This window comes from Elephantulus edwardii, unplaced genomic scaffold (assembly GCF_000299155.1).
Source record: "Elephantulus edwardii isolate Elephantulus edwardi_28Jun2011 unplaced genomic scaffold, EleEdw1.0 scaffold00104, whole genome shotgun sequence".
Lineage (NCBI taxonomy): Eukaryota > Metazoa > Chordata > Mammalia > Macroscelidea > Macroscelididae > Elephantulus > Elephantulus edwardii.
In genome coordinates this window covers 8,554,024-8,569,247 of record NW_006399854.1, presented here as the reverse complement: position 1 = coordinate 8,569,247, position 15,224 = coordinate 8,554,024, and the positions used below count along the sequence as shown (strand labels likewise).

General features: G+C 37.9%; 1 protein-coding gene across 1 annotated transcript in view; it reads right to left on the bottom strand.

Annotated features, from left to right (window-relative positions):
• The window catches only part of SYNE2 (spectrin repeat containing, nuclear envelope 2), a 342,029-nt gene that overhangs the window by 147,982 nt on the left and 178,823 nt on the right, over nt 1-15,224 (bottom strand). The window contains exons 57-63 of the mRNA XM_006891797.1: nt 13,594-13,779; nt 11,934-12,056; nt 9,730-9,912; nt 6,328-6,459; nt 3,105-3,299; nt 2,430-2,504; nt 398-508 (exon numbers count right to left, since the gene is read on the bottom strand). Coding sequence (XP_006891859.1) covers nt 398-508; nt 2,430-2,504; nt 3,105-3,299; nt 6,328-6,459; nt 9,730-9,912; nt 11,934-12,056; nt 13,594-13,779 — 1,005 coding nt within the window. The remainder of the gene's footprint in view (nt 1-397; nt 509-2,429; nt 2,505-3,104; nt 3,300-6,327; nt 6,460-9,729; nt 9,913-11,933; nt 12,057-13,593; nt 13,780-15,224) is intronic.

Genomic DNA, 15,224 nt, shown 5'->3' with positions numbered 1-15,224 from the left:
ATGTGCCCAAGGGAGAACTGTGGTAGAATTTTAAGTGTTCTTTGGAGTAACCTGCATTGTCAGTTTAGATTTTCACATACTGTGTCTCCTCCCCCCCCCAAAAAAAATTATTATCCTTCTAATCAATTAGGCTGTCTTTACATTTGGGGGTGGAATGTGCAGAAACAGAAAGGTTTCACCCAAGCAGGTTTCCTTCCCCAAAATTCCTTCAAAAAAAATAATGTCTTCTCTTTGACCTACTTTTATTCTTTGGCTACAGATAGGCATCTTAAAGGTTTGGGAAGTGGCAACTGAATACCAAATAAATGAAAAGAGGAAGAGGAGAATAAGTAGGATTAAATAAAGCTGGACCAAAACCAGCCCCTCCCCAACAACCATGACATGAGCTCAGCATTACCTGAATGATGGTTCCAGAAGATGAGGAGGCTCTGTCATCTTCTGTGTCCTTGCTGTGCTCCCCGAGTAATGACCAAGAACTGGAAGAGGGCTCTGCTTTCTTATCTCCATTCTAATACAAGTAATCAATTACCAAATCAGTGGTTTTCTACCATCATAACTAGCATCTTATTCCCCTTGTTTACACTGGTTTCATATCCCAGAGGAGTAACTGTGGCCTTAATCCCGCCCACTCTCTATTTTTCACTTATTGGCTCTAAATCATGTAGTTATTTTTCCTGTGCTGTTGTGTTCCACCGAGCAGGAACCAACTCACAGCTGACCCTCTGACTGGTTTTCAGGGACAGTAAATCACATGGGAGGAGAATGCTCATCTCCCGTGGAGCAGCTAGTGGATTTGAACCATGTGCCTCTGGGATTGCAGTGCAGCTTCTTACCTCTAGAACTCTCTACTTCTCCTGTTGTTGTCGAGTGCCATCGAGTCGAGCACAACTCACAGCAACCCTATGAACAAAAGCCCTGAAGCCTTTCTATAACTCTCTTCATTTCTCAAAGTTCATAGAGTTTCCAGAGGCATGTTGTTTAGGAAGTGGATGCCACTCCTGCTTCCCAACATGTATTAAACGGAAAGGATACTTATCCTTTCCTGTAGTTTATAAAATATTTTAAAAGTTGAGAATCTGCTCCTACCACTAAAAGAGGATCCTCAGAAGAAAACTGCTTTAGAAACTTAGTCAACTTGAGTAAAATGTATCATTAAAAATAACAGTGTGATGAACTGTACCTGTATTGTTTAAAGGCAAAGATAAACAACAGAGAGTTTAAACATATCATCGTTGAGGCAGATATGTGCCTCAAATGAAATCATACTGGCAGGCACTCCCTTGGTCTAGTACCTCCCTCCATTCTTAAATTTCTCTGTGTCCTAAAGGAGTATAGGGAGAAAATGAAATTGTCTGATAACAAGGGTGTGATCAGTAAATCCACACTCTTGCACACTACAATCTTGCTCATCCTACTAATGCTTCCTCACCCAATAACTCAGAAGAGATTAAACCAAAGCCAAACCCAGTGTCATGAGTTAATTCTGACTTGGGGTAACCCTATGTGCTTCATAAAAGAATTGCTCAGCAGGATTTTATTCACAGAAAACTGTATTCTTTATAGAAGCAGATCCCTGTTCTTCAGTCCATGGAGCTCTTGGGTAAGTTTAAACCATCAACCTTAGGAGCCTACTGCAAACTGCTTTGGCATCAATGGCTTGTAGCTGATTGAAAAATGCTTGTGCCACCTAGGGGCCTTACCAGAGGAAAGGCAGTGGTATATTAGAGACCTGGCCTGCTCGGTGTGAACAATGGCACCACTGAACAGTCTATTTTCTATAGCATGAAAATGTCTAATATGCAAGGCATACAAACTATTAGTGTTGATTTTTTTAGAAGATCTATTAACTTTGTGCTTCAAAAAATTTCTATGCACTATGTTGTGCAATAATTATCACTATTGATCTCTATTTTTCTTATCACCTCTAAATAAAAACTTAGTCACCCTTAAGCAAGATCCCCTCCTGTTCACCCCAGACAACCATGACTGAATCTTGGGAACCAAAGTTAGGAGAGACAATTGAAAATGCATCATTCCATGAGTGACAAAAACATAAGAATTTGTAGTATTTGTTCTTAACACAAGTAGGTATGTTCTCAGCAATTATATTTTAGACTAAAATGTAAAATGAACATAAAGTTCCCAAAAATATACCAAGTGTGCTGAATAGCACACTCTCAAACCTTCAGAGGAACTACTCACAGGACAGAATATTCCAAAAAATTTCTTCCTCTGCTTCCTGATTAAAAATGCCTGAATTACATCCATTCCACTCTTCTGTGGTAATGTAGCTTTAGACAGTCGAACAACATTATGAACAGAGAATTACATTAGTCACCCTTTTAAGAGACAAACCCTATTTCTACTCTTTTTATTGACAATTGTTAAGATTTCGATTGTAACAAACTTTAGCATGAAAATTTCCTTACTTCACTCTTCACAGAGCCTTCTTCTGCCTCTTCCACAACGGCGGGGAGGAGAGACATGGAGCCCCTTCTGTTCACCTGCAAGGCACAGCAGCACAAAAACTCTAGCAGCCGGGCTGCCTTTGACCATCACACAGTCCCTGCCTGGCCACATTTTTGTGTAGCTAATATTTTACTCACTTCATCCAGGCTGCCCACCCACCGTGTCCATCACCTCTCATCTCATGCAGCCAGATGCCTAACTTCATCAAACCTTAGATCCCTTTTATTTGCATTGCTTCCTGGAGCCCTCACCTGAGCAATTCAAGAATGTGGTTCATGGGCATGGACTCAGTTCAGGCTTAGGGAAGGAGTGTGCTCTTATTTTGAGTCTGCAATGGGCTGTCTATTCAGTAGGAAGATACTTTAAAGGGTGGCTCCCATCTCCCTGCCCATGGAATTTCCTAAGCACCTCATTAAATAACTTGGGCAGAATTCTGGGTTGAGTCCAAAACAGACACACCTTAAGGATTTATACTCACTCGTAAATAAACTCAAGTGGAGTATTTCTACTGCTTAAATTCCTGTATTATAATATGTAGATTCAGATTCCAGTGGCTTTTTAGGTATTAAATATAAACCATTTAACAGGCTTGTGAATTGTGGGATTAGCACTACACAACAACAACATCTACTCACCTTCCATTCAGAGACATCCCTTTCAACCACTCCATCTTCTGGTGCAGCAGTAGATGACATTTCTTTTTCTAATTCTTGCTGTTTTTGCATCAAATGCTGGTGGAGGTTTAGTATTGTAGCCTTGAAGTTCACCAACAGGTCTTCTTTTTTCTGATTGAGACTCAAAATTTGCTCTTCTATACTGTTTATTTCTTTCTGTGCAGGAAAAAAGTGTGTACTTTTAGGAAGTTTTGGGGCCTCTGCTTGTTCACCAGGAACCAACTTGCTTTGGTAGAAGGCCTGAAGTTTTTTCTATGCTGTGTGGTTTGCTGAGCCAGGAGCTTGTCTCTTGTACAATATAGTATTACTCTAGCCTGTATTTCCAAAGAACTTGTGAAAGCTTTATAACTAGTAGGAAGTCTTAGCCTCACCTGAAACTAGAATCTAGTTCACTTTGTAAACTAGAATCCCTGGGGCCTAGAATCAAGGCCAGAAGATGATAATAAGCTTCACAGACGGCTGTGGCATGGGGCTGGGGCTGGAACTCATTGCTTTAGAGGATGCCATAAGTGTGGCTGGACCCAGCCCATGGGTTCAGTCCCAGGAAGCTGCCCTCAATAAGTTTTCCAGAAGATCCCTAAGCAGATTAATGTTTGGGAATCACTGAAAGAAAACAACATATAAAAAATAACAATCCCATGAAGTGTATCTCATTATGGAAATGATGGATAATGAATCCAAGATTTATCATGTTCTTTTAAAAAATTCTTATACTATATGCAGATATCCAGTGTTCTAAGATTTAAATCCTACTCTTGGAAGACACTTCATGTCATCCATCCATTCTAACATTTTCCTCACCTGAATCTCTGATATGTGCCATTCAACTTTGTCTGGATTCTAACCTGTGCCTTTTCAGAAAAGCTTCACTGGAAGGAACAAATAGAATTCTTCTCTCCCCATTAGAAAATTCCTTAAACCTCTACTCTATAATTTTTCTTATTTTGTTAAAAATGTTGCTTAAGAACATTTAGTAATACCATGGGATATGAAAAGACACTAGCCCACAGAAATGAAAAGAATTATTACTTTTTTGACAATGAAATGTAACATATTCCTACCTACAAAGAAGAGCTCTAAAATCCAGAAAACACAGGCAAGTTGTTCATAGTTGTAGCTGTTCAGAGACAGAGCAGAAATCTGAGCTTCCTGAAACCAGTCCTCGGGTTCCTTCTGCTCTAAACATATGTCTAATACTATTATTTGCCTGAAGCCGAAAGTCCTGATGATTATTTTCGGGAAATAATAATTGTCTCAATTAAGCTAGCTGGAGCTTCTGCTCCAATTCTGATAAACACTACATTCCAATGGTGTACTGCCTCCCAATAAAAGTTACAGTATAGCCATTAGAGTAAGACTTAGGGAAGGAAAGCAGACTGCTGAAACACACCACAATGGAAGTGTAGGAGGACACAGACCAATGATTTCTCAAAGTTGTCTAAAGGTCCGTGAGGTCAGGATTATTTTCACAGTACTGTATCACCAGCCTCACTTGCCTTTTTTATTGTATTGCAACAAAGGCCTGAAAACAATGGTGAGTAACACTTTCAGGAACTTGGCATAAATCAAAACAGGACACCAATTGTCCCTCTTTGCTTCAGCACAGATGATTAGGAACTTGCAAAGTCTCCCAGTTACCACGCAGTATACCCTTTCTTTAATAAACATATAAACTGCCTAGCCGTATCAATTTGATGGCAAGAAAAAAAATGCAGCTTCCAAACTATATTTGGCACATAATTAGGCTTTCTTTGGTTATCCAAGTATTAATTCTGAAAGAGAGAATGAAAAAAAAAATAGGGCAACAGAGGAATAACATAAAATCCATCCAACTCAGCCTACACTGTCAAACATGGCATGATCAGTGAGACATGAAAACATTGCTTGGTGTTTGGAAATCTTCTTTATGTAACAGTGCTCAGGATCTTTACCTCTTAAGGCCTAGCCTGCCCCAAATGTCTGATGCCTACCCAGAAAACTAGCCTGAAAGTCAGGTACCAGATACTAGCGCTAACTCAGACCAGGTGAGCCAAGCTCTGGCTAAATGCAATTGAAGGGCCCCCCACAATTAAGGAAGGAGGTGTAGCTAGCTTTCTTGTTTCTGGGGTTAGGGATGCCTAAGCTTCTCTAGGCTTAACTTTATCTATTAACACCAAACCTTAGAGGGGCTATGCTTTAAAAACTCTTAACTTGTGATTACCAGGTAATCACTATTTTATGAAAGAATGGTACGGAAAGATACATAGAAAATCCCTTCAAGCCGAGCAGCAGCTGAGTAGCAAATAAGTATAGTGTATCCCCATAAAGGCTTCTAATCGCAATGACTTAGTGATAGTTGAATGAACTCCAAGATGAATCAAGGACTGAAAAAAAACGTACCAACCACTCTGGAAGACAGCTTGGTGTTTCCTCAAAAAAGCTGAATACAGACATTCCAATACATAGTATTGCAGTACTAGGAATATATACTCCAAGGAAATTAGAACTGAGACACAAATGAAGATTTGTACATCAGTGTTCATAGCAGTGTTATTCATCATTGCAGGAACATGTAAACATCCCAAATGTCCAACTAAAACCTAATGGATTGAGTAATTGTGCCATATTCACACAATGGAACACTATTCAGCACTCAGGAGCAATGATTTAGAAAAATACTACATAACTCTGAAGAGACTGGAGAGCATTATGTGGAGTGAACTAACTCAGTCTCATAAGGACAAATACTGCATAAGACCATTATCGTAAAAACAGAAGGATAACTAGTAAAAAATGTATGGGGATACCAGGGGGAAAGGGATGGGAGCAGAGTGGGTGTAGCCACAGGGGGGCACATTTGTGATCATAGTATCTCCCCTGGCAGATAAGCATAGGGTTGCAAAGTTTAGTAGGTAGAGGAAGGGGGTGAAGGATATGAGAAGGATCTAACAGGGACCAGTAAAGATTGGGTAATGATGAGCAAGGCTCAACGGTGATTGATTTTATAAAACATAATGCATGGCAACGATTGTATGAAACAATATGAATGAAGAATAGTGTGAAACAGTATGAATGAAGAATAGCGAGAAACACAATGTAAGTGAACAACATATGAACAATATATATGTGAGTAAAACATATATAAAAACCAAAATATAGTAAAACATATATAAAAACCAAAATATAAAATAAAAAAGAAACGCACCTGTACTTGCGGCAGGCTGGCAGCTTGCTCTGGTGACATATATCCAAGGGAGAACTCATCTGAATAATTATTTAAGATCTCTTTTAAATTTTCTATTTCTTCATCATATTCATTATTCTGTTTTATGACTATCTATAAAGTAAAAAAAAAGACTCTTGACATACGGATAATGGACTAGTCTAATGGTTATTTCTAAGGTCTCTCTGTATCCCTGTTTGGAATTTACAGAGTTGTGCACATTTAAGCCACACTTATAGCCACAAAGAGGTTAAACATATGAGTCCATTTCAACCTCAGAAAAAAGCCTTGTGAAAAAATGAGCTACTGAGAATCCAGTGGAGCACAGTTCTTCTCTGACACACTAAGGATTGCAATAAATTAAAATGAATGGGCAACAAGTTTGAATTTATTTTTTTTTTTAAATCCTGTCAGAAGTTCAGGCAGTTACAGCAAACACGTACCCAGGCAGTTTACAGCACAAAATGGTAAGTTAAAGAGAATGTTTTGCAACGCTGACATTTGACCTTGCATCACTAGCTCTAGAGCATTAAATTAAGTGTTTGGAATATAATTTGAGACCTTTGCTCTTAAGTACTTCCAGAATTATAGGGATTATGTTAGGGAATATTTTATGATTATGTAAATATAAAGTTGCCAAGTTTTATGAAATGATGATATGTCTAGCACATACACCACTGTGATTCATACTTCCTGTGGCACTTTCTACACAGGAAGGTGACAAGACTGATTTTGGAGGAAAAGAACCTATGATCTGAGTATTCTAGTAACAATAATGATGACATTTTCCAGGCCAGCCACATCTTCACCTGACACTGTTCCAGATAAGTGAGAAGCATTTTGTGAGCCAGAAGCTGAAGGACCAAGGTTAGTCTGAATATGAGGAATACGATCAAACCAAGAGGAGCAGAACCTGGAATCCATGTTATGAGACTGATCCTGCTGTTATGGGCCACTGAGTTAGAACTGACTCATAGCTGACCCTCCAGTGGGCTTTCAAAGGCTACACATTGCATGGGAGGAGAGTGTCCATTTTTCTCCCTTGGAGCAGCTGGTGGATTTGAACTGTTAAACTATGAGTTGACAATGCAACTTTTATTACTAGAGCTCCCAGTTATGGAACTAGAAGAGTTCATAACCAAGGGTAAATTAAGTTACATAATCAAAGTATAAGGAATCACAAAAGGACTATTACAGTATGATTTATGTATATAATATATCTAGATCAGGCAAATGGTGAAAGAGAGATGTTTCTCAGTGGCTACTAGGGGCTGGGAAAAGAGGGAAAATAGAGTTACTGGTAAAGGGGCACTTGATTTTTGTTTGGGGTGATATTTGGGAATGGAAGGTGGGAATGGGTGCACAACATGGTGAGTGCAATTACTTTCACTTTACTATACACTTAGAGATGGTAAAAATGGAACATGGTTTTTACATAAAAAACTTTCCTACAAAGCATGGTGAGCCAAGATAAGGAAATTGAGTATAAATGAAAAACTAGTTCTTTCCATTGTATGTTTCACAATGGGGCAAAATGCCTTTCAGAAAGATAAAGTTTTTGATCAAGACAGAATATTCCCTTGTATTTTCTTTAATATTTAACCATAACTTGAGCTGGAAGCTAGAAATTAGTAACTATGTTTGCTGCAAACACCTGTTCTCCAGCCTTCAGTAATAAGCTACATCACCTTCCTTTCCTCAAAGGTAATTTAGTCTTGTTCTCTGTATAATGAGGGTACTACATAATATAGGAATTAAAAGAAATGCACCACATTCTAATGATTTTTATTACTACTGGCTTAATCCATTTTGAAATGTATGAGGCGATAACAGATTTCCACCAGCAAAGTGAGATGGAAAATTTCAGCAACACCATTTGGTATCTGATGGCACAAAATATAATTTCCTAACCTATTTCCCCTTTGACTGTATGAAGAAGTGACTTTAAAGCATAATACTTTGGGTCGTTATTTCCTTTTCCTGACTAGGAGACCAATAAGAAACAAAAAGATTAAAAATAATGGTACAAATTTTACATTCTCTCCTCCTCCTTCTTCTTTTTGAAATAGTGCATTGAATGTCAGACCTTTTTTCTCCCTGCAATGTCAGGAAATTATAGCAGTTTTGGGGAGCCAGCCAAGACAGACTGTATGAACCAAGAACCCACAGCCGAGAGGACAGCACCCTCACATCTTAGGAGAACAAATTGTGACCCCTAAATTATGAATGAAATTTAAGAGCGGGAAAGATATAGCAGTTTTCTCAAAAGCAGGTAGTGGTCTGTAAAGAAGGAAACATCCTCCTTCTTTTAAATGGCCCCATCTAATCAGAAGAAGCAGCAGAGTGCACCAAAGTGGCTCCCAAATCAGAAATTTAAGGCTCTGAATCTCTCCAATGTTCTGTTCCTGTGAGAATGCTTGTTGATCAAGGAATACAAACCAAAATAAAATGGTGTTTCTACTAAGTGATAATGCCTAATTTCTCAATATGGAGAATGATACTAGAAGTCTAAAATTTCTCATTTTTGCCCTATCTCCACAGAGCAGTTGCCAAACAAATTAACTGGGTGGTCTGTTGGCAAATTCTTAGCCTTTCGGCATTCAACTCCATCTACATAAAAATAAAGATAGCAGAGTGCATGCTCTACTTGTATCCTGCTTGAGAATGACATGAGAGAGAGGGTTAATACAAAAGGTCAGTCTGGCTCATGTAACTGCAAAGGCCCTTTTTGGATTTGAACATTTCCACGTCACCTTATGCATGACTTCATGGAGCAATAGTTAAGGGCCCTGCTGCTAACTATAAAGCTGGTGGTTTGAACCTACCTAACAGCGCCATGGAAGCCAGGCTTCGTAGAGATGGTTGTTGTTGTTGTTGATTGTGTTTGAGTCAAGCGCGACTCATAGCGACCTTATGAACAAAAGGTCTGAAGCCCCTCTACAACTACTGACATTTATTCAAGTTCATAGGGTTTCTAGGCGCATGTTATCTAGGAAGTGGATGCCACTCCTGTTTCATTACACATTCATTACATTCAAATTACAATGATTGGAACCAACACGATGCCACCCACCCCAATCACCACTTTGTGCATGTAGGTCTTCAATTACTGTGAGTGGCATTAAACAGGCCATAAGTATGCTTTAAAGCCTTGAACCAGAACAAGTTCTGAGAAAAGTAACCTGACCCTCATTTGGGCAGGAGGAAATGCTCATGTATCAAATCAACCCCAGACAGTGATGCTGGAGGAGACCAAAAGAGTCCACGGAGGCAGCATCTTGTCACATGGGAATCAGACCTGCCCATTCATTGAAAAGGAAAAGGAAGCCAGCTTTTGGCTACTACTTTCATGAAATACAGTCTATGCTATCATGTTCTACTTACCTTTAATAACTCATTCTGCTCTTGGGTCATATTTTCCAATAGTTTTATATCTTGTAAAAGCTGATTTGTCCGCTGAAAAACAGGCAGAGGTTTTGCTCCTGTTTGCGGTAACCTCAGTTCTACTTGGTAAGAAACTATCTCAGCAATGGTTTTCTTCATGGGACGTATATTTTCAAGGATGACCTTAATTACATATGGGGAAAAGAAGGCAATTAAAAAAGACCGGGGTGGAGGGGTGGGGGGAGGAGGAAAGACTGCCATATTTAACTATTTATAGTTGTAACACTACGTGACTCAGACTTTATTTCAATTTTAAATATTCCCTTCATCCAGCTTCGAAATGGGAATTGGATCATTTGTGACGCAGTAAATTAAGGTCTCATGAGAGCCTGGTTGAGGTGAAAGTAACCGACCAGCACTAAATTGTCCCTTTGGACACCCTATCCTTTCTTCTCTCCTTTGTCTTTCTCTGTAGAACTGTTGTATGTATAACACTCTGTACTGTCAATGAGCTATGAGCTATAAAAGGGCAGGGATTTCATCTTACTTTTGTAGCACCAACATCTAATACAAGGCTTTCTGCACAGTAGGACCTCAAAAAATGCTTACTGAGGTGAACTGTCTTTTCAAAATTCTTTGATCTTTAAAAGCATAATTCATTATATTTTGCTTTAATAATAATCAGGGAAATCTGGTGGTTTAGTTTACAGATAGTTGCACTATATACCCAGAGGCTGTGCCTCTCTGGTAGTTCCAATCCACCACTGGCTCACTGATGGAAAGATGAGAAATCTCCTCCTGTGTGATTTACAGTCCTGGAAACCCACTGGAGGACCAGCTATGAATCGGTTTCGACTCTGCAGCAATGAGAATCTGCATGAGTTAACAGTGTCAACCCACAGAAACCCAGATTCATAAAACTAGTAAGTTAGAAGAGCTTTTCAGTGGTGATGTATGCTACCAACCCAACTGCATGTGGTTCCTATTCACCAGCTGCTCTAAGGAAGTACGATGGGTGGTGATCTCCCATGTAATTTATAGCCTCTGAAAACCCACTGGAAAATCAATGATTAAGTCTGTTCTGACTCGACGGCACTTAACAACAATTTCATATAAATACATTTCATTTAAACCAAAACTCACTGCTGTCAAGTAAGAATTGACTCACAGCAGACCCTTCATTGGCTTTTGAAGATTATAAATAAACTGCATGGGAGAAGACAGCTCGTCTTTCACTCAAGGAGTTGGATTAGAAGGTCCAGACAAGGTAATGGTGCAAGAGTCAGGGCTGAGATTAAACTCAGGGTGTGCCTGATCCTAAAACAGGGACTCTTCCTCATTAGGCTAAGGAGGAACTGAGGTTCACCTGATGCTTAACATCCTCTCCTGTTTCATATCATACATCATAACCCGTCAATGTAATCATTTCAGTTTCACCTTACAGGTATGAAAAAGAGTCCCAGAGGAGTCAGACAGTGGTGTAACTGGGACTGCAACCCAGTCCTCACTCATTTATTTGCCCAAGTTCTTGGACTATCAAATACTTCCAAACCCCTTTTCCCTCTTCTTTTCCTCTCCCCTCCGTCTCACCCCTCCCCTAGTCCACTTTGCTGTGCAGCTCTTATTCCGGACTGTTGTCATACAAATAATGCCTAACCATATATTCCTTTTAAACAGTTCTTACTTTCATCTGTTCCAATACAATGTTTTTTATTTATCCCCTCTTTTCTTAGTTTTTCCCAAACTCCCAAGTCAGTCCTGTTTTATAACAGTGATGTTATGTTCTATCTGTACTTTAAAACTTGCAACTTAATGAAAAAATATCCTATTGGGAGATTATGTAGCTAGTACAATGGATACTGTGTAAAATATTCTATTTAGTGCTGCACAGTAACATATCTAACACTAAAGAGCAATAAAAGAATTCAAGAAAGACAGCATAACAAATATGGATGAATACAGAGGACATTATGTCAAGTGAAACAAGTCAGTCACAAAAGGACAAATATTGTATAAATCACACCTAGATGAAGAATGGTTTAAAAAGAAATATACTATTCATAGTCCTTCAAACCTATTTTCCTGTTTTACATTGTTGTGTGTCTAGGAAGACTTTTTAAAAAAATCACTGTATACTTTCAAATACTTAACAATGGACATAAAAACCATTATTAGAAAATATTTTAATAATAGTTCATGTTTACCTCCCCATGCTTAAGATTTTCTTCAGGTGAAAAGTCAAATATTTCTTTTGATAACAATATAGTTTTGATTTTTGAAACTTTCTTTTCCATTAATTTTACTTCATTTTCAATAGCAACCACATCCTAGAATTTAAGCAACAGTAATTAATAATCTATGTAAAACAATTTATTGCCATTAATTCTGATTTCTTATCAAAATAAAAAATTATTTTCATTTATTTATCCTAAGACTATATGACACAGACAACAGTGACTGTTTTCAACAAGGTAACAGCATACTGCACTCTGAAGTACTGTATATTCCTTGGTGAATGTAAGATCTTTATGGAGCTGGTATTCAATTACACTATGAGAACAGAAGTAGCATGAATCTGGACCATTTTGTAAAGTAATTTCTGCACTCGCTACAAACTCTTTAGATTTACCTTTGGAATGTGTTTAAGCACCTGAATACAAGTGGTCTGGCATTTAAAAAATTCCCACCACTGTAAGTAAAATGATAAAATCCCTCTTGGGAAAAATATCACAGAAGCTGGAAGACTGACAAGATTTTCTTATAAATCCCCTAGTGAATTATGGCCATCAGAGTCAATAAATTATTCTGTAACCCACTCAGGTTAGTTTATATAATAGATCAATCAGTTATCCATGGGTTATTTTCTCAAAGTGTTTACGTTGGTAAAAAAAAATCTTAAAGTAAAAATGCTGCAAATGGAAGTAGAAATATATGCTGGAAAATTCATTTACTATAGGAAGCCTTTCAGACTTTTACATTAGTGCTCCAGGCTGGGGCTCAACAACTATAAGAAATTACAGCTACTAATGAAGAGAATTAAAAAACTAGACAGTAATAGACTGAGGATTTTAAAGTATAGTAGTTTTGACTTATTCAATGTAGAAACAAAATTAATTTTATGAACCTGAAATAAATGAAGCAGTAAGTAATTGTTGATGGAGTTCTCCAAATTATGCAGTTGAAACTAGTTTTGCATCTTTTATCTAAGAAGGTATTTACAAGTGGATATTGCACGGTTCAAGAAAAAAAAAAATAGAAACGTTTTACAAGTTTGGACTATGTGTCTATAACCCAGGATATTTATTTTAGCAGTCATTTCCTTATGGTAACAAGAGTGTGCCAGGGAAGTTGATGAGAAATAAAACAAATAATTAAGTACTTGTCTTTGTTGTGTGGCTCTATACTTAAATATGTATCTCAAGTGTTTCAACTGGAAGGCAGTAAAATGACTTAAAAATGCATTGGCTTTCACAGTAGCCACGGAGAGAATATTTGCTGTTAGAGAATGAAGAATCCAGAACCTATCTGATATAATTATCTTTTTTTGTTCATTTATGCACTGAATTTAACAAGATTGCTGGGTCTCCAGCAAAAGAAAACACTGAATTTGAACTAGATTCTTTCCTCTTTAAAACAGACTCCTTTTGGATTGAAAATAAGAAGTAGAATTATTTTATTTTTATTTCTTTTATGATAGGTCCACTGCAGGTTGCAAAGTCAAGTTGCCAAGAAACAAGAACATGACAAATTTACCAGACCAATTTGTCCTTACATAATAAGGAGTTAATTAGCAACAGAATAGTCATTTCCTAAATGAAGTATAAATTTAAATGGAGAAATTACATTTTCAAAATGCAAACTTACATCAGCCATTCTCTGAATCTGTGGCAAACTTTCCATTATTTTTTGTTGTAAATCTGTCACTTGACTACTTAACTGTTGTACCGACTGTGCTAAGTCATCTGTTTCAAAAATTAATGACAAGTCTTCTAGATCTGAGAAAATGGAATATAAAAGACTGTGCTTCTGTTCTGAGTCTTCCAAAGCCATCTAGACAGTGAGAAATAGATATGAAAAAAGTCAACATATGGGAAAACTTTGTTATAAATTTAAATAAAAGAAAACATAAATGTGTCTCAATATTCAAACTCAATACTACTCCTGCCCATTGCAATTTTCAGAATAAAAAAAATTGGAACATTCTCTCCTCTCAACGGTGGTGGATGAACTTAAGGTACCTACTCCTTACCAAGCATGCGAGTGATTCAGAGGTGGGATTACCACCTTTCATGAAGATGACCCAGATTTGATTTCCTACCAGTGAGCCTCAGCCTCTACTGATTCCCCATTGGAGGCTATGATGCTAACAGGTTTCAGAGATGAAACAGACAGGGAAGAGAGGTCTAGTGAAGCCCGTGTGGATGATAGTGGTGTGATCCACAACTGATCATGAGGATGACACAGACGAGGGAGAGTTCTGTTCAGCTGTGTTAGCTCGGGTTGGAAGAAAACTTAACAGGTAGCAACAACTCTTTGACTTTACATCCCATCAACATAAACCTTTACATTGAGTCTTTAGTCATCAGTGACAGGGTCACAAACAACTGAGTCTTCCTCTCTTTGATCAATGCTCTACTTTTCCAAGCACAAGATCCTTCTTCAGGGTATGGTCTCTCCTAATAACATCCCCAAAATATGAAATGTGAAGTCTGACCATCCTTGCCTCTAAGGAGTATTTTGGCTGCACTAAGATGAATTGCTCATAGGGTCACTATCAGTCGAAGTCAACTTGATGGCACCTTACAACAAGTGCTCAGGGAAGATTTGTTTCTTCTTTTTGTAGTATATGACATATTCAATATTGCCCACCAACACTACAATTTAAACTCAATTCTTCTCTGATTTTCCTTCTTCATCATACAATTTTCACATGCATCTGAAGCAGCTGAAAATACCAGGTGTCAAGTAACATATGCCTTAGTCTTCAAACTGACATCCTTACTCTTTAGCACTTTAATGTGGAAATTGGCACCAAATAGGCCTATTGCAATAAGTTATTTTATTTCTTGACTGCAGCTTCTATGAATGTTGACTGTGAATGCGGGAAAAATGAAATTGACAATCTCAATCTTTCCTCCATTTATTATGTCATTTTGGTTCAATTGTGATGTGTTGTTTTTTTTTCTCTTAAGTGTAATCTTTTTTTCTCTTAGGTGTAATCTATACCGAAGGCTACAGTTTTTGAGCCTCATCAACAATTATTTCAAGTTTTCTTAATTTTAGCAAGCAAAGTTGTGTTATCTGCATAACATAGGTTGTTGTGGAGCTTTCCTCCAATCCTGATGCTATATATTCTACTTCACACAGTCTAGCTTCTTGGGTTATTTACTCAGGATACAGACTGAGTAAGCAGGGTAAAGGATAAAACCCTGACACACCTTTCCTAATTTTAAACCATGCTGTGTCCTTCTGTTCTGTTCTGTTCCAATGATGGC